This window comes from Pygocentrus nattereri, chromosome 1, assembly GCF_015220715.1.
Source record: "Pygocentrus nattereri isolate fPygNat1 chromosome 1, fPygNat1.pri, whole genome shotgun sequence".
NCBI classification, from domain to species: domain Eukaryota; kingdom Metazoa; phylum Chordata; class Actinopteri; order Characiformes; family Serrasalmidae; genus Pygocentrus; species Pygocentrus nattereri.
The window spans coordinates 6,719,115-6,737,070 of NC_051211.1; the positions used below are offsets into that span (position 1 = coordinate 6,719,115).

The 17,956-nt window shown below is 41.0% G+C and overlaps 2 protein-coding genes across 4 annotated transcripts in view; both read left to right on the forward strand.

Annotated features, from left to right (window-relative positions):
* The window catches only part of klhl7 (kelch-like family member 7), a 15,743-nt gene extending 2,446 nt beyond the window's left edge, over positions 1-13,297 (forward strand). Inside the window, exons 4-11 of the mRNA XM_017700597.2 lie at positions 1,154-1,278; positions 2,787-2,962; positions 4,042-4,216; positions 4,386-4,528; positions 6,581-6,821; positions 8,508-8,709; positions 10,352-10,449; positions 11,990-13,297. Of these exons, the coding sequence (XP_017556086.1) occupies positions 1,154-1,278; positions 2,787-2,962; positions 4,042-4,216; positions 4,386-4,528; positions 6,581-6,821; positions 8,508-8,709; positions 10,352-10,449; positions 11,990-12,378 (1,549 nt within the window). The 3' untranslated portion in view covers positions 12,379-13,297. The remainder of the gene's footprint in view (positions 1-1,153; positions 1,279-2,786; positions 2,963-4,041; positions 4,217-4,385; positions 4,529-6,580; positions 6,822-8,507; positions 8,710-10,351; positions 10,450-11,989) is intronic.
* A 1,551-nt stretch (positions 13,298-14,848) lies between these two features.
* Positions 14,849-17,956, forward strand: part of dennd3a (DENN/MADD domain containing 3a) — a 51,529-nt gene continuing 48,421 nt past the window's right edge. For 2 of the 3 annotated variants that reach the window (XM_017700593.2, XM_017700595.2), the window contains exon 1: positions 14,849-15,220. The gene's annotated coding sequence lies outside the window, so the exon portion shown is untranslated. The remainder of the gene's footprint in view (positions 15,221-17,956) is intronic. The other variant, XM_017700596.2, reaches the window with a different exon arrangement.

Consider the following 17,956-nt stretch of genomic DNA (forward strand, 5'->3'; position numbering starts at 1 on the left):
TTCGGCGAATCGTATTGGGTTCATTTCTGGCTGATTCCAGGTTGTCCAGCTGTTCTTCTGTCACAGCTGCCGACTGAAAAGCTGCTCAGTGGTGACGACAGTTTGGGATTTTAGTGTAAGGAGCTGCCGGCTGTGAACTGCTGGCTGTGCAACAAGTAAGCAGAGCTCATTACTCTGACGTCGCAGCAAGCTACTTGTTAATGAACTATAATTTGGCAGAAGGAACTGAACATTAAAACATATTAAATGCCGCCTTCACAGCCCAGTTTATTTATGTCTTACTGTATTTATTTAACTGCTGTATAAAAGCAATAGAAGCGAATTGTTATTTCGTGATAATACACTCCCTCTCATGTTCTGTTGCTTAGTTATGTCTCTGCTTTTCTGAATACATTGTGGATATCGTACCCGTATACACTACCCAGCTGCATGTTTCATGAAAACGAGAGTCTAATTGGCTTTATGTTCAATTGGATTTACTGCACTGCAGTTTGTTAAACATTGAATGCAAATCTTTGTATTCAGCGTTTTTGGCTCTTTGTCTGTTCCAACTTATCAAATGTCAGAAAAATATACGTGTTGTAACATCATTCACACTTAAAATGATGGATCTTCAAGGGTTCTTCAGTAAAGGAAATGGTACCAAATAGAACCATGAACACTCAAAGAACCCTTTGCATGACTAAGGGGTTCAGTGCGTCATGAAAGGGTTCTTCAAATTAATGGAGAATGTGTTGAATCGGGTTCGGTATAGAACCTTTTTGAACATTTATTTTTGACGATATAGCACCAAAAAGGGTTCTTCTGTTTTTACAAGCTTGACATCGTAACACTAGAAGAACTCTTTTCAAAAAGGTTCCATGCAGAACCATTTTCAACGCATTCTCCATCAATCTGAAGAGCCCTTTCATGATGCAAGGAACCCTTTAATCATGCAAAGCTGGTGATCTTTAAGCATTCATGATTCTATATAGAACCCGAGAAGAACCATCATGTTTAAGTGTATCGTGAAAACCTGTTGAAGTAGTGGGATATTCTTGCCATTTCGCCCACCTTTACCTTTATTTTAGCTTCTTAAAGAATATTTTTTTCACTTTAGGGCAATAAAGGATCAGATCAAAGGATCATGATGTTGTTTTCTTATTTTTTCCAGCATATCTGTCAACAGTAACAATGTCCAGTCCCTCCTCAATGCCGCTAACCAGTACCAGATAGAACCAGTGAAGAAAATGTGTGTGGACTTTCTGAAAGAGCAAGTGGACGCGACTAATTGTCTTGGTGAGACTCGGTCTAACACCTGATCGTTTTGCTTGTTATTTCAGGGCGGCGCCAAACAAAAAACAGCGAGTTTGTTTACATGCACTTAATAATCCGATAACTACAGAAAATCAGATGTCAGTAATTGTCACTGCATTTATATACAAGAGACACGAGCCAATAAACTCGCAGAAGAAGACGTGACGTAAACATAATATAAAACTTGAACTTCATGCTGCTTTACGTGAACATACGTCATTTAGAAGATGAAGAATTTAAATGCTTCATTTCATCAAGCATGTATTTGGTTTCAGCATCGCTCCAAAGGTGTTTTGCTGCATCTCGTGGCAATGCTGCTCGCTTATTTCCAGTACAGCAGTCTGTTTTCGCACATGCGCAGACTGAGAAATCCGAAAGAAAGTTTACATGGTAAACTTAACATGTTTTACATGAGTTCATATGCACCGTAAAATCTTGATTACTGAGCTCAAATCCAGCTCTATCAGATCTCTTGATCAGATAACTACTCTAACCTAAGAAATTGTTTAGTGACGGGTTGCTGTCACAAAGCTGTTCAGCCAACAGACTCAGGAGATCCTTGGTCCCCAGAGCCATTAGGCTCCTCAGCTCTTCCCAATCTGAAGCTCATGCTAAATCATAGGTTTTATCTCATGCTAAATTACAGGTTTATTTTATCTATCTGCACATATGGACACAGTTACTGTACATATTGCGCTTTCTGCACATCTTATCACACATCTTGCACATCTGGACACTCAACACCTAGACAGTTCATATCAGTACCAATATATGCTATATTTATTCAGTATTGTCATTACCTGCGCCTCCTTGTACAGTCATTACTGCACTGCCTTTTTTATCACAGGTTATAGAGCTTATTGCAGTTTTTTTTGTATATATTCTTCTTTTTATATAGTTTTACCCTTATTATTATAATTGTCCTATGTTGTGTGACATGCTGCTAAATGTGCCTCGGGATCAATAAAGTATCTGTCTACCTACTTACCTGTCTGTCTGTCTGTCTATTTACCTACCTGTCTGTCTGTCTGTCTGTCTGTCTGTCTGTCTGCCTACCTACCTGTCTGTCTGTCGGTCCATCTACCTACCTGTCTGTCTATCTACCTACCTACCTGTCTGTCTGTCTGTCTGTCTATCTACCTACCTACCTGTCTGTCTGTCTGTCTGTCTATCTACCTGTCTGTCTGTCTATCTACCTACCTGCCTGCCTGTCTGTCTGTCTGTCTGTCTGTCTGTACTCTGGAAGAGCGTTTAGGTGCTGCTGGACTACTGCACTAAAATATCTGCAGCTTTTACTGCATTTGTAACTTCATAGAAATTAAATGATGTATTTATTTGTGTTGCTAATTAAGGTGGATCTTGTCCCAGTTTCTACGTTTTGTCAATGTCTATGTATCAGCGGTAGTATCACCATCAGCAGATCTATAAACAAAAAAGTATGTCATTTAAACAATCCCTAATTTTAAATATCTTCTGCCTCGACCCTGCAGGCATTAGTGCGCTGGCAGAGTGCCTTAACTGTCCGGAGCTGAAGACCGCAGCGGATGAGTTCATCTATCAGCACTTTACAGACGTGTACAAATTGGATGAGTTCTTGCAGTTGGATGTGAAGCAGGTCACACATCTTCTCCATCAGGACACGCTGACGGTCAGAGCCGAGGATCAGGTCAGTCTAGAGTTTTTTTTCTTTCTTATCATTAACATAATGCTTATGTTCGCTAGCAGCTCTATGGGAATCACTGTATTACATGAGTAACTGAGCCTAACTGAGGTTTACATTCAAGGCAAGTGGTCTTTTATTCCTCTGTGCAACTTCTATAGGTTAGAACAAACTGTTGCGTTTCAGGCCTCATGATGCAACACAACAGCAACACATAACACAGTCGTGTGAAATGAGTACAGAATATACAATAAATACAACCAAACAATACACACCCATCAGGCGTAACATGATCACCACCTCCTTGTTTCTACGCTCATTGTCCATTTTATCAGCTCCACTTACTGTGTAGCTGCACTTTGTAGTTCTACAGTTACAGACTGTAGTCCATCTGTTTCTCTGATACTCTGTTACCCTGTTCTTCAGTGGTCAGGACCCCCATGGACCCTCACAGAGTAGGTACTATTTGGGTGGTGGATCATTCTCAGCACTGCAGTACCATTGATGTGGTGGTGGTGTGTTAGTGTGTTGCGCTGGTGCGAGTGGATCAGACACAGCAGGGTTTTTTTTAAAAGACGCTTTTATAAAGTTATAAGGAAAAAAAACTTATTTAAACATTCCACTACCCATCTATTTGCCTGGAAAGAAGACAGTTACAGTTCTCATATGACACCCACCTTCTCAATGAAGCTTATAAAATATGAAAGTTATGAAGTAAGGAATATGAGTTAAAGAGACAGCAGTTTGTGACCGCAGACCGTAGAATGGTCCATAAATAAATGGGCATTGTGTGGGCATTAAAGCAGTGTATGAATGTAGGAACTAGTACAAACGTCCTGGATTTATCACTACTTACCGCACCTCCTCAGCCCAGTAGTTGTCTTAGGTGTTGGCTGTGCTGGACAGTTGAGAACGAGTCAATCAAATCCACATTCTTACACAGAGTATGTTCAATATGGTCTGATCTTACTTTAAATAAATGCTGTTTGTAACTGAAAGCATCGGTGGATTTGCGCAGTCTCTCTCTCTAATCATGCACAGTGGGAAATACCTGTTCAGACCTGTATGTGTATGAATTCATGCAGATTTACGATGCGGCGGTGCGGTGGCTGAAGTATGACGTGATGAACCGACAGCAGTACATTGTGGACATACTGAGCAAAGTACGGTTCCCCCTCGTCTCCAAGAACTTCCTCAGTAAGACCGTACAAGCAGAGCCATTGATCCAGGACAACCCTGAGTGCCTCAAAATGGTCATCTGTGAGTAGCCCCTGCTGGACTGACCGCTCATAAATAAAGCCTTTACTGGGAGTGAAGGGCAAATAGCATCATATTTTGTATTTCATCAGATCTAATAGAACTCTGGTTGATGTCTATAAGTGGCTGAGGATGACGTCTAATTGTGCTGTTTCTTCTGTACGTGTGTCAGGCGGAATGCGTTACCATCTCCTGTCCCCTGAGGACAGAGAGGAACTGGGGGAGAGCAGCCGCCCGCGCCGCAAGAAGCACGACTTCCGCATCGCACTGTTCGGCGGCTCACAGCCGCAGTCCTGCCGCTACTTCAACCCCAAGGTGCAACCTGCCAGCTCTCATTATGACTCATAGTCACTGTTAGATGAACACTTCTCAGCTCCACACAGCCGCTGTACAAGGGAAGTACTCATAAATCAACTCGGTGGTCTTTTTTTTAATTTATTTTAAAAGTACTTATATGGGTCAGTGGCAGGCAAACCATTTGTTGTTTCTGTATGCATCCATTAACTTCTTAAAGGGCCTCACAGATCACTGAATTTTCCTCTTTTCTGAAATGAGTCTGAGTTTGTTTACATGCACTCCAATAACGGCAGAAAATCTGATTTTGTCAGTAATCCAACCAACACGTTTACGTGCACTTGAGTAATCAGATAACGGGAAAATCCGGGTCCACACGACTCAGACAGTAGTCAGATTTCTGCTTTGCAACCAGCCAATAGACTCATAGAAGAAGACGTGATGTAAATGTCACATAAAACTCGAACCTTATGCCGCAGATTTTTTTAAACATTGGCCCACTTTACCTAAAAACATGAATTTACATCATCTAGAAGTTGAAGAATGTTCCGTGTTTCCGGTTTCAGCGCCGCTCCAAAAGTGCTTTGGTGCCATCTCACAGCATCTACTATCTGTTTTCGCGCATGAGCAGACTGAGAAATCCGAGTAAGAGTTTATATGCACTGAGAAATTTGATTGCAGCCTCTTTATTGAATTTCTTGATCGGATTTCTAGATTGGAGTGTGGTATTTACATGACCATTTGAATAATCGGATAACTACAGAAATCTGATTATGATCAGATCGTTGAGTCCGTGTATACGCTCTGTTAAAGTCTTAAATCTTAGTCATTACAGTCCATATATGGGAGCTACGCTGAAAAAACAGCAAGTTTTGAATTGTATTTTTTGATGTCCTGAATGCCAACCAATCTGCACATGTCTGCCACTTCAGCCTCCAGCAGTTTAGCCCCGATCATTCCTGCTGAAGTTATAAGGAATGGTTCAGGCTGGTTTCTGAATCTAGCACAATACATAAGAACAGAGCTCATTAACATATATCAGTCTTGAATTCACAGTGACGGATACAGCCTGTTTAATCCTGGGGGATAAAGAGAGGATGGAAAATGATCATATAAAAATGAATTTTGTTACATTTCATCTTTTCAGGGGGGGAAAAAGAAAAGAAAAAAAGTATCAGATGAGCTCTTAAAAACATTAACAAAATATATTTGATGCAGCAGTTGTGCTCTTTTCTTCAAGGAGCACATTTTAAAATTTCAAAATAAAAATATTTTTTAGAGATTTTAGGATTAAAGTCGATAATGTCAAAATAGTGTTGCGCGGCAAGACTGTACCGCAAAACAAAAGCATCAATACGAGGCTGACATTGAGTTTATATGCACCTAATAATCCAGGTTTTGTCAGTAATCTGATCAACGCATTTACATGCACTTGAGTAATCAGATAATGTGAAAAACTCTGTGTCTGAATGAGTCGGACAGTAATCAGATTTCTGCTCACAGCAGAAGACGTGAAGTGAACATAGTCTAAAACTCAAACTTCATGCTGTTGTTTTTTTGTTTGTTTGTTTTGTTTAGTTTTTTTAACATCATGCCACTTTACCTGAAAATAAACATCATCAAAGATGAAGAAAATTTAAATCCTTCATTTCATCAAACATGTAGTCGGCTTCAGCGTCGCTCCTGTTTTGTTGCGTCTCGCGGCAGCACTGCTCATGTCCGGCACATGCGCAGACTGAGAAATCCGAAATCCGAGAAATCTGATTACTGAGCTAAAATCCAGCCTCTGTGTCAGATTTCTTAATCGAATTTCTAGACCTTAGTCTGATCTAAGAAATCAGAGTCTGCTGTTTACATGACCATTTGAATATTCAGATCATGGAAATCCAATTATGATTAATCCGATTATGAAGTAAACGCACTTAATCTTAAATCTAATTACTAAAGTTATTAATATGTCATATCAGAGCTGTGAGGTTTTCATTTTCTACTCTAAATATTCAATGATAGCTTATGAAATTCAATAGGGCTGGAAAATGAAGACCCTGAGCTGTGTACTTGTGGCTGTTTCAGGACTACAGCTGGACCGACATCCGCTGTCCCTTTGAAAAACGGCGGGATGCCGCAGCCGTTTTCTGGGACAATGTGGTGTACATCCTGGGAGGCTCTCAGCTCTTCCCCATCAAAAGAATGGACTGTTACAACGTGGTAAAGGACAGCTGGTATTCTAAACTGGGACCACCGAACCCCAGAGACAGCCTGGCAGCCTGTGCCTCCAAAGGCAAGATCTACACCTCAGGAGGATCAGAAGTGGGTGAGTCTGTGTAGGAAGTTAAAGCCAAGGCTAATGTGGATACGAGCAACTGAAATGTCATATTTAATAGTGAGCAAATCTCACAAGTAAGTAAGTAAAACTTTTTATTTCTACAGCACTTTTCCTGAGTGACTTACAAAGTGCTTTACAAAATACTTACAAATAAAGTACAAGACAGTTAAGATCATTAGTCATATACTCAAATAAGTAATACATACAGTTTAAATACTCAATGCACAACGACTTATAAAGCACATTGATCAAAAACCTCAGTTGACTCAGAGAGTCTGACATCAGTAGGAAGATTATTCCACAAGTTTGGGGCATAAACTGCAAAAGCCCTGTCCCCCTTTGATTTTAAGTTAGTGCGTGGAACAGTTAATAACCCCTGACTTGAAGACCTTAAAGTTCTCGCACTATGAAGAGGACGTAAGAGCTCAGTGATGTATGCTGGAGCCTCGTTATGAACAGCCTGATATGTAAGCATTAAAATTTTAAGATCTATTCTGTAGCTTATAGGCAACCAGAGTAAGCCAATACTAGTGTAATAACAATAACAAGTTCATTAAGTTTACAGGGAAAGCTTAAAGGAATAGTTTGCTGAAAATTATAATTAACTAATGATTTCCCGCATTACCTCAAATGGAGACAGTCATCCTCAAGTCCTTCATCAGTGGTCACAGGACGCTGCCCACAGGACGCTGTTGGCTGGATATTTTTGGTTGGTGGACTGTTCTCAGTCCAGCAGCGACACTGAGGTGTTTAAAAACTCCAGCAGCACTGCTGTGTCTGATCCACTCAGACCAGCGCAACACACTAACACACCAAAACCACATCCGTGTCACTGCAGTGCTGAGAATGATCCACCACCCAAACAGTACCTGCTCTGTGAGGGTCCATGGGGGTCCTGACCACTGAAGAACAGGGTAACAGAGTATCAGAGAAACAGATGGACTACAGTCTGTAACTGTAGAACTACAGAGTGCAGCTATACAGTAAGTGGAGCTGATAAAGTGGACAGTGAGTGTAGAAATGAGGAGGTGGTTATAATGTTATGCCATAAATGTCACAAAGCACAACTGACAAAAAGGATATATTGTGAATTTTTTTTAAGAAACAGTGGGCAAGTATTGCATCATAAATAAGACCTTAATGGTGCAATACCAAGATTGGTAGCCCTTTCAGAAATATTGGAAAAAATCATTTTTTATTTTTTGGTTATGTTGGTTCAGTACATGTGGTGTGACCCCAGGAAAACCATGAACATTTGTTGTTATTATAAAAACTTGAGTTTATAGATGTTTATATGGGTGTCCAAGTACAAAGTACGCACAGATTTTTCAATAACAGTAAATAACCTTAAATTAAAATATGCCACCTGACATTTTCTGGGTGGTAAAACTATCCTGTTTAAAAATTTACCATTTCAAACAAACAAAGTAACTTGCAGGTACAAAAATGCACATTATATAATTTTTAAAAGGATTTGTAAATGATCATTTTGTAATTTACATTAATAGCATTGGTGACCCAGACAGGATTGTTCATTTTAGACAAGCAGACAAGAAACACACATTCCTGTTGATCGAGTTCTCTCAAAGCCGACACCTGTGGCTTAACAATTCCGAGGACACTGGAGTTACAAATGTCCTTAAGTAAAGTTTGTTTGCATTCTGTGTGTTTTAGGAAGCTCGGCGCTGAACCTGTTTGAGTGCTACGACACTCGGACGGAGACGTGGCAGAACAAGTCCAGCATGTTGCAGCCTCGGTGCAGCCACGGCTCCGTGGAGGCCAACGGCCTCATCTACGTGTGCGGAGGCAGCCTGGGCAACAATGTGTCCGGCAGAGTCCTGAACAACTGTGAGGTGTATGACCCTAACACAGAGGAGTAAGCCCCCCTCCTGTGACAGAGTCATTGCATGTGCTGATTTCTGAGGAACCCAGTACCTTTACACTACTGTGTTTTTCCCTAATCTGACACACCTGTTCAGTTAATTGAAGACCTTTGGTCAGGTGTTTGAGCGTAGAATGGGCATTTCTGTGTGTTTTCACCTGTACAGTACAGATACTTATGTACTTTAGTAAAAGTGGAAATACTCTTGGTAAAGTATTACTTGAGTAGTACAACTATTCTATTTCTACTTGAGTAAAAATTCTTCTACTCAGGTTAATATTTTACCCAAGAATATTTGTTTATTTAATGACAGAAAGACAGAAGTATTGTACTTTCATCCACCCCCTGAGATTCTGTAAAAAGATGCTTATTCATTTATTTATTCATTCATTTATTTATTGGAAGGGGGTCATATTTGTTTGTTCTTTCCAAAAGTAGCTTAAATTACAATACATTCCATCCTGTTCATTCATTTTAGATTTATTTTAGCAGCTCCAAAACACAGAGATTTCTCTGAAGATTGTTTTTCTTGATATATGTTGTTGGGAGTGTGCGAAAGTCACATTTTCAAAATCTATTTGTTTGTGTAGTTTGTGTTTATTTTCTGAGAAAAGTGTTCATATTTGAATAAACAAAATGTATTGAATATTAATTAATAATGATTATATATATATATATATATATATATATATATATATATATATATATATATATATATATATATATATATATATATATATATATATATATTAAATCAATGATTGTGAATAAGTGATTTATTATATGTAGTTAAAAAGCAGATCCTGGTTTGACCAATCAGTGCTCAGTAAATTGAGCTCATGATGTAATTGATGATATTAACGAGTCTCTGTGGCGGCTGTGAAGGTGTCAAGGAAAAATATGGACCCGAGAAATTCTTGTTACTTTTTATTGTTTGTGTTTATTTGAATTATGAATACGACTTTATTCTAACGTATATTGTGATAAACTCACTGCTGAGGTCAAGTGTTTGAAAATTTGCTTAGACGTCTAAAACTTTCACGAGCAGTATTGTATATTGCTGCTTAGTTATGATATATAATACCATTTTTTTATTACCAAAATACTTTTGGTTAAGTGACCCTTATTAGTCCCACAACGGGGAAATTTCACGTCCGCGTTTAACCCGTATCTGTGCAGTGAAACACCACATACACACTAGTGAACACACACGCTAGGGAACAGGGAGACACTTGCCCAGAGCGGTGGGCAGCCCTATCCATGGTGCCGGGGGGGGGGGTATTTGGGGGTTAGGCGCCTTGCTCAAGGGCACTTCAGTCACAAACTGTCGGCTCAGGGGATTGAACCGGTGACCTTCTGGTTGCCAGGCTGGTTCCCTGACCTCCAGCCCATGATTATACTTCAGCTGTTACTCTCTTCAAGAACCTGTTATATCAAAATTATTACAGACAGGTGAACAGCATTTTGCAGTAAAACTCTTCATATGGAACACAATAGCTTAAGATTTGTTGAGGTTTAAATTTACTTAAACGAGGCCTTGGGGTGGAAATCACTTTCATGTCGTTCTACATCATCAGTCTGATTCTCTTTTTAGTTTCAGTACATCTTGTAACATGCTTGTCCTCTGTGAGCCCAGATGGAGAGTGCTGTGCGGTATGAGGGAAGCCAGGAAGAACCACGGCCTGGTAGTGGTCAACTCGAGGATCTATGCTGTGGGTGGACAGAATGGCCTTGGTATGTTTTTCTCGCTGCAGAAGCATCAATAACTTGAATGCAGAATTGAAAAATGAGAGATTCTGTGAACTAGCAGCACTGTTGAGTTTACTGCTCAGAAACGGTGTAATCAGTGAAATGGTACTATGAAAACAGGTGAATGCTGTAGTTGCCTGCTTGATTTAGTTTGCCATAGTCTTTGGTTCGTTTGTGTGTAAAATGTAAAAATAAAATCCAAAGTACTTGCACATACGCTGGTGCAATATGACGATATTTATCAGAACAAATAACATCATATTATGTTACTTACTGATCACGAAGATTAGTTAAGAACACTGAACACCTGCATATTTTATTAAAATAGTATATTAGTCCTGTTCAGTTGGATTTAGTCCAGCATGTGAAATGTTGACTAAAATGTCCTTGTATTCATAGCTTTGGGTAGTTTTCTAGTACAGAGCACCACTGTTATGTAACGCTATATGGCCAAAAGTATGTGGTCACTTAACCACCACACCAATATGAGGTTCCTGTAATTTCCATTCCAAACCCGTGGGCATTAATATGGAGTTGTCCCCCCTTCGTAGCTATAGCAGCTTGTAATCTTCTGTGAAGGCTTTCCACAAGATCTTGGAGTGTGTCTGTGGGGAACTTGTGACCATTCAGTCAAAAGAGCCTTTGTGAGGTCAGGCACTGATGTTGGATGAAAAGGCCTGGCTTGTAGTTAGTGTTCCAGTTTATCCCAAAGGTGTTCATCGTGGATGAGGTCAGGACTCTGGAGTGCCTCCAGACCAAAGTCATTGAGCCATATCTTTATGGAGCTCGCTTTGTGCACATGGGCACAGTCATGCTGAAAACCAGCCCCAGTTCATTCATCAGGCTGACAGATAGTGATGCATGGTTCATCACTCCAGAGAACATGTTTTCACTGCTCCAAAGGTGGAATGCTTCCCAGACCTGCAGCTACGTGGCATCAGAAACCCATTTCGTGAAGCCATTTCTCCTGACACGGTTCTTGTGATTCCAGAGGCAGTGTGGAGCTTTGTAGGGAGTGATGCAACAGAGGATCGGAGAATTATACATTTTATTTGTTTTGGCACTCAGCAACCCGGATCTGTTTTCCGTGGTCTACCTCTTCATGCCTCCTCCTGCTGTTTCTCCTAGACAGTTCTGTTTCACAATGATAGCACTTACAGTTGCTTGGGGCAGATCTAGCAGGGCAGAAATATCATGAACTGACTTGTGGAAAATGACAGTGCCATGTTTAAAGTCACTGAGCTCATCAGCGTGACCCATTCTACTGCCAGTGTTTGTCTCTTGAGACTGCAAGGCTATGTGCTTAATTTTATCCACCTGTTAGCAAAGAGTGTGTCTGAAATACACTTTAACTCAGTAATTGAGGCCATATATTGTATCTTTAAGGGTCATGATATTATATTTGTGCCTTTTGTTCACCCTTTGTTATCATTCTGCTCAGTCTTAGTGTAACTGTCCCCTATTGTGTCCATTGTGGTTCTCCATCAGTCAGAAGCTCTAATCATGGATTTCCTGATCGTTACAGGTGGTCTGGACTCGGTGGAGTATTACGAGATAGGCAGTAACGAGTGGAAAATGGCTTCGCCGATGCCGTGGAGAGGAGTCACCGTTAAATGTGCAGCGGTGGGATCAGTCATCTACGTGCTGGCCGGCTTCCAGGGAGTGGGCCGCTTGGGGCACATCATGGAGTACCACACAGAGACGGACAAATGGGTGACCTCCAGCAAAGAGCGCGCCTTTCCTGTCACCAGCTGCCTCATCTGTGTGGTGGACACCTGCGGAGCCAACGAGGAAGACGTGAGCTCTTTTCATGAACCTTCATCATCAACTGCAGCAGCAACAGCAGCAACAGCATCTTCTTCGTCCTCCTCGTCCTCATCATCCTCAGCTTCTGCAGGGCATGGACAGTGCTGAGGTTGGACCGCATAGACTGCAGTGTTTTCATCCTTTTATGTACCTTTTTATGTAGTGTTTTTTTAATGTTTTAGTCATGGCCTTGCTGATGGAGAAAGCAAACCGAAAAAGAATCTCGCATCACTGCCTTACTTGAACTGAGCAAAACTCTCTGAACATCCAACTTTCAAGTCCATTGATGTTTCACATTTTCTCTATAATTAAGTGGTTAAGATGTAAGCAAAGTTGTTATGAAATGAGCCATTCTAGAGTCAAAATGGTTCACAGTGGTGGTGATAGGAACCAGACATCTGCACAGTTTAGTGCTCCCTCATGGAAAGTTATTACATACCACGGTTGTGAATACATTGCCTGATGCCTGAGACATTGTTTTCTGATAGTTTTCTGATAGTTTAATAGGAAGGTGTTGTCCTTTTAAATGTATGCATGGTGGAGAGAACACGCAAGCCAAAATAGTCTCATTAGAAAAGTTTTTTATTAAATTTACCATCATTAGCATTGCACATAAAAGCTGAGAAGACTGGTTCACAAATTGTTTCAGATGGTAAGTTTAATGGCTATATTTGTACTGTAGATGTCATGATCTCTAGTTCCTATCAGCACCACTATAAAGACATCAAAATTGAAGATTCTGTTCATTTCCCCAAACTGAATCAACCTCCTTAGAGGAGGATTGGTCAATTTTGTTTACATCTTAACAATTTATTCATGCAGAAATTGTTATTTTTTTAAGCAAACTACATTTGTTTGTGCCCTGCTGATATCATGCTAGTTTGATCTTTGTTGAAGAGCATTAGTGGATTATTAAGATCATGATTCCCGTTTTCTTAAACTTGTTTTCGCTTTGAAATATGAGGAACATCAGTTTATAAATCGTTAAACTGCTTTTATTCATTCATAATAAAGTGTATAAACACAATGCAGACAAGTATATTTGTTTGACTTTGGTTCAGTAGGGGGCAGCGCAGTGGTTAGTGCTGTAGCCTCACAGCGAGGAGGGCCTGGGTTCGATTCCCCGGCCAGATGACTGGAGTCCTCTATGTGGAGTTTGCATGTTCTCCCTGTGTCTGCATGGGTTTCCTCCCACAGTCCAAAGACATGCAGTCAGGTCAATTGGATATGCTACATCGCCCCTGGGTGTGAGTGACTGTCTGTGTTTGTCTGCCCTGCGATGGACTGGCGACCTGTGCAGGGTGTATCCTGCCTCCCACCCGATGACCCCTGGGATAGGCTCCAGCACTCCCCGTGACCCTGAAGGAGATGTGGCTTAGAGGATGGATGGATGGATGGATGGATGGATGGATGGTTCAGTAGGGATCCCACCACAACCCCCCATTTTGGTCTCATCCGTCCACAAAACATTCTTCCAATAGCCTTCTGGCTTGTCCGCGTGATCTTCAGCAAACTGCAGACGAGCAGCAATGCTCTTTTGGAGAGCAGTGGCTTTCTCCTCACAGCCCTGCCATGCACACCATTGTTGTTCAGTGTTCTGCTGGTGGATTTATGAACATTAAAATTAGCCAATGTGAGAGGGGCCTTCAGTTGCTTAGAAGTTACCCTGGGGTCCTCTGTGACCTCGCCAACTATTACACGCCTTGCTCTTGGAGTGATCTTTGTTGGTCAACCACTCCTGGGGAAACAATGGTCTTGAATTTCCTCCATTTGTACACAATCTGTCTGACTGTGTTTGGTGGAGTCCAAACTCTTTAGAGATGGTTTTGTAACCTTTTCCAGCCTGATAAGCATCAACAACCCTTTCTGTGAGGTCCTCAGAAATCTCCTTTGTTTGGGCCATGATACACTTCCATAAACATGTGTTGTGAAGAGCAGACTTTGCTAGATCCCTGTTCTTTAAATAAAACACACCTGATTGTCGTCCCATTGACTCAAAACACCTGCCTCTAATTTCACCTTCAAATGACCTGCTAATCCTACAGGTTCACATACTTTTGCCTCTCACAGATATATAACACTGGATCATTTTCCTCAATAAACAAACGACCAAGTATAATATTTCAGTGTCATTTGTTTGACTGGGTTATCTACTTGTAGGCATTGTGTGAAAACCTGATGATGTTTTAGGTCATATTTATGCAGAAATATGGAAAATTCTAAAGGGTTCTCAAACTTTCAAGCACCGCTGTATCTATTTTACCGTCATCAACATTACAAATTAAAAGTTCACTGGTCATTTTGAGTGATAAAACAGTTGTATTTGTGTTCGAGGCACAGTTTCTATCACCACCACTGGGACTGTAGGTTTTTCAACAACACCACATTTCATGGCACAGCACACTGACAGTCTTTGTTCATGTCTCACTGATTGAATTATGCAGAATTTGGGTTTGGGCAAGTGGCTGCTGCTCAACACCCAGCAGTGTCCACTAGATGGCGCTCAGTTCAAACGTTCAGCTGCATTAGGGTTATATTAAGGACTGTTGTGGTGCTTGGCGTTTGACATGGAGTAAGATAATGACATTAACTGCTTGGCTTTGTTGTTTGTAGGGAGCTGGTGGCGTTTTGTAGGTAATAAAAAGCGCCAGATGGGTCCGAGTCTAGAAGGAGGCGCAGTTTCTGTCAGGAAGTGCTTTCCCACCGCAGGGCCGCCCTCATACAGCGGGAGCGCGGCGGCGGAGTGAGGGCGGAGCGCTGGAAGTGATTCCTTACCCACCGCGGAGCTCGACCGCCCCGTGCCCGCGCTCAGGCGCAGTCTGACGGCAGCGAGCGGACGAGGTTCAGCCCGGGTACTCGTCTCCAGTGGAGCGTTGACTGACGTCTCTCTGGTTTGAGTCACTTTTCAGAAGTTTTGACTGAAAGCTGATGGAAATCCAGCTGCACGCAGGTTCGTTCACGGTTCATGTGTCATGATTATGAGAAATGAGATGAGCTGCCATATGTTTCCTCATAAAAGTGGAAAAAAAAGGTCTTTTATTTTTTCCACTCGTTCAAACGACCGTTTACCTCATGTTAGCGCTGCTCTGTGACCAGCCACCTAAACGTGGCTCTTCAAGGGTTCTTCACTAAAGGTGGCTCCGTTTAGAACCACGATTTTCTGTTTAGAACCACCAATTTCATGCTTAACTGTTTCTTTGCGTAGATAAATGGTTCTTCAGATTGATGGAGAACATGTATGTGGTTCTGCAGCACCATGAAAGGTTCTGCTGTTGTCGCTATGCCAAGCTTGTAACAAAGTAAGACTTTTAGGTGCTAGATAGAAGCATTTTCAAAAAGGTCCTGCACTCTAAAAAAGATGGTTCTTCAAGGGTTCTTTACTAAATGTGACTGCTTAGAACCATGATTTCTGCGCAGAACCATTTCATGCTTAAATGTTTCTTTTGCGTAGTTAAAGGGTTCTTCTGATGGAGAATGTGTGGTATGTGGTTCTGTAGCATGGAGACAGGTTCTGCTGCTGTTGCCATTTCAAGCTTGAAACAATGAAGAAACCCTTTTGGTGCTGTGTAGAACCACTTTCAAAAGGGGGTTGCACATTGGTTCTTCAAGGGTTTTTTGGTCAAGAAATTGGTTCTATACAGAACCTTGAACACCCAAAGAACCCTTTGAATGATTTAGGGGTTCTTTGTATCATGAAAGGTTCCTTCAGGAAAACAGGTTGTTCTATATAGCACCCAAAAGGGTTCTTCTTTTGTAACAAGCTTGATATTGTAACATTAGAAGAACACTAAGAATCAGGCTGAAGAACCATTTCATGCTTAAGTGTTTCTTTGCGTAGTTAAACGGTTCTTCAGATTGATGGAGAGCATGTATGTGGTTCTAAAGCACCGTGAAAGGTTCTGCTATTGTTACTATGTCAGGCTAGTCACAGTCTTTATGATGCTATATAGAACCATTTTCAAAAAGTTTCTGCATGTGTAAAAAGATGGTTCTTCAGTAAAGATGAGTCCGCTTAGAGCCATGATTTCTATACAGAACCATCCATCCATCCATTTCATTTCTAAGCCGCTTCTCCGTCAGGGTCGCGGGGGGTGCTGGAGCCTATCCCAGCAGTCTTTGGGCAGAAGGCAGGATACACCCTGGACAGGTCGCCAGTCCATCGCAGGGCAGACAGACAGACACAGACAGTCACTCACACCCAGGGGTAGTTTAGCACGTCCAATTGGCCTGACTGCATGTCTTTGGACTGTGGGAGGAAACCGGAGAACCCGGAGGAAACCCACGAAGACACGGGGAGAACATGCAAACTCCACACAGAACTCGAACCCAGGCCCTCCTCACCGTGAGCCGACAGCGCTACCCATCACGCCGCCCATATACATAACCATTTCATGCTTAAATCATTCTTTGCATGCTAAACGGTTCTTCAGATTGGTAGAGAACATGTATGTGGTTCTATAGCACCAAGAAAGGTTCTGCTACTGTTACTATGTCAAGCTTGAAACAATGAAGAACACCAAAAAAGGTTCTATATAGAACTAAGGTTCTGCACTCCTAAAGAAGATGGTTCTTCAGGGGTTCTTTAGGTGTTTAAGGTTCTGTATAGGTTCTGTATTCTTTACATTGCCTGAAAATTTGTATGAATGTGCAGTTAATGGTTTTATATAGCACCCAAAAGGGTTCTTCCATTGTAACAAGCTTGACGTCGTAACACTAGAACACGTCTGGGAGTTACAGTGGATCATTTTCAAAAAGGTTCTATACAGAACCTTTTATAGAATCATATACAGCACCTTTTCTGCCAGTATAAAGAACTATTTCATGACGCAAAGAACCCTTTAAACATGCAAAGGAACCATTTTCTTTACTGAAGAACTCTTGAAGAACCAACTTTTTTAAATAGTGTATATAGAGCCACATACACACATTCCCCATCAATTTGAAGAACCATTTCATCACACAAATAACCATTTAAGCATGAAATGGTTCTATATAGAACCATTCCATTGACTTAACCTTTGAACAACCATCTATTTAAGTTTGTGTGTGTGTGTCAGTCACAGTTCCTGTGGTTCTTTGAATAACCACTTTTACAAATAAGGTTAAAGAGAAAAAAAATCAACATAATACAAAGGTTCTTGGAACTGTTCTTGGTTCTAGGTTCTTCTTTGGTCCAGAAATCATGTTTGAAAAGACATTTGTGGAGTGTGAACCTTTTAAAGGAGGAAAAAAAAAGATGTAAAAGTTCTATGCTAATTAAAGGGTTCTTCCTAGAACCTTTATATAATGTGAAAAAGAGTCTAAATCTCATTTGCAAAACAGTTCAATAAAGAACCATCCATTGAACCGTCCAATTGCGTCACACACAGAACCTGTTTTGGCAGCTTTTTGAAGAGCGGACAATTTGAGATTTCACATTTTATTGCAGATGTGGTTCTTTAGGGAACCAAAAGTGGTTCTTTTCCTTTAAAGAACACGTTGTTTCTCCTTTGTTTAAAATGTGATGAACACTTTTCTTGAGTTTTTTCAGCCTGTATTCAGTTTAATACACTACAAAGACAAGATATTTAATGTTCAAACAGATAAACTTTATTGTTTTTTGCAAATTCACTCATTTTGAATTTGATGCCTGCAGCACGTTCCAAAGAAGTTGGGACAGGGGTGTGTTTACCACTGTGTTACATCA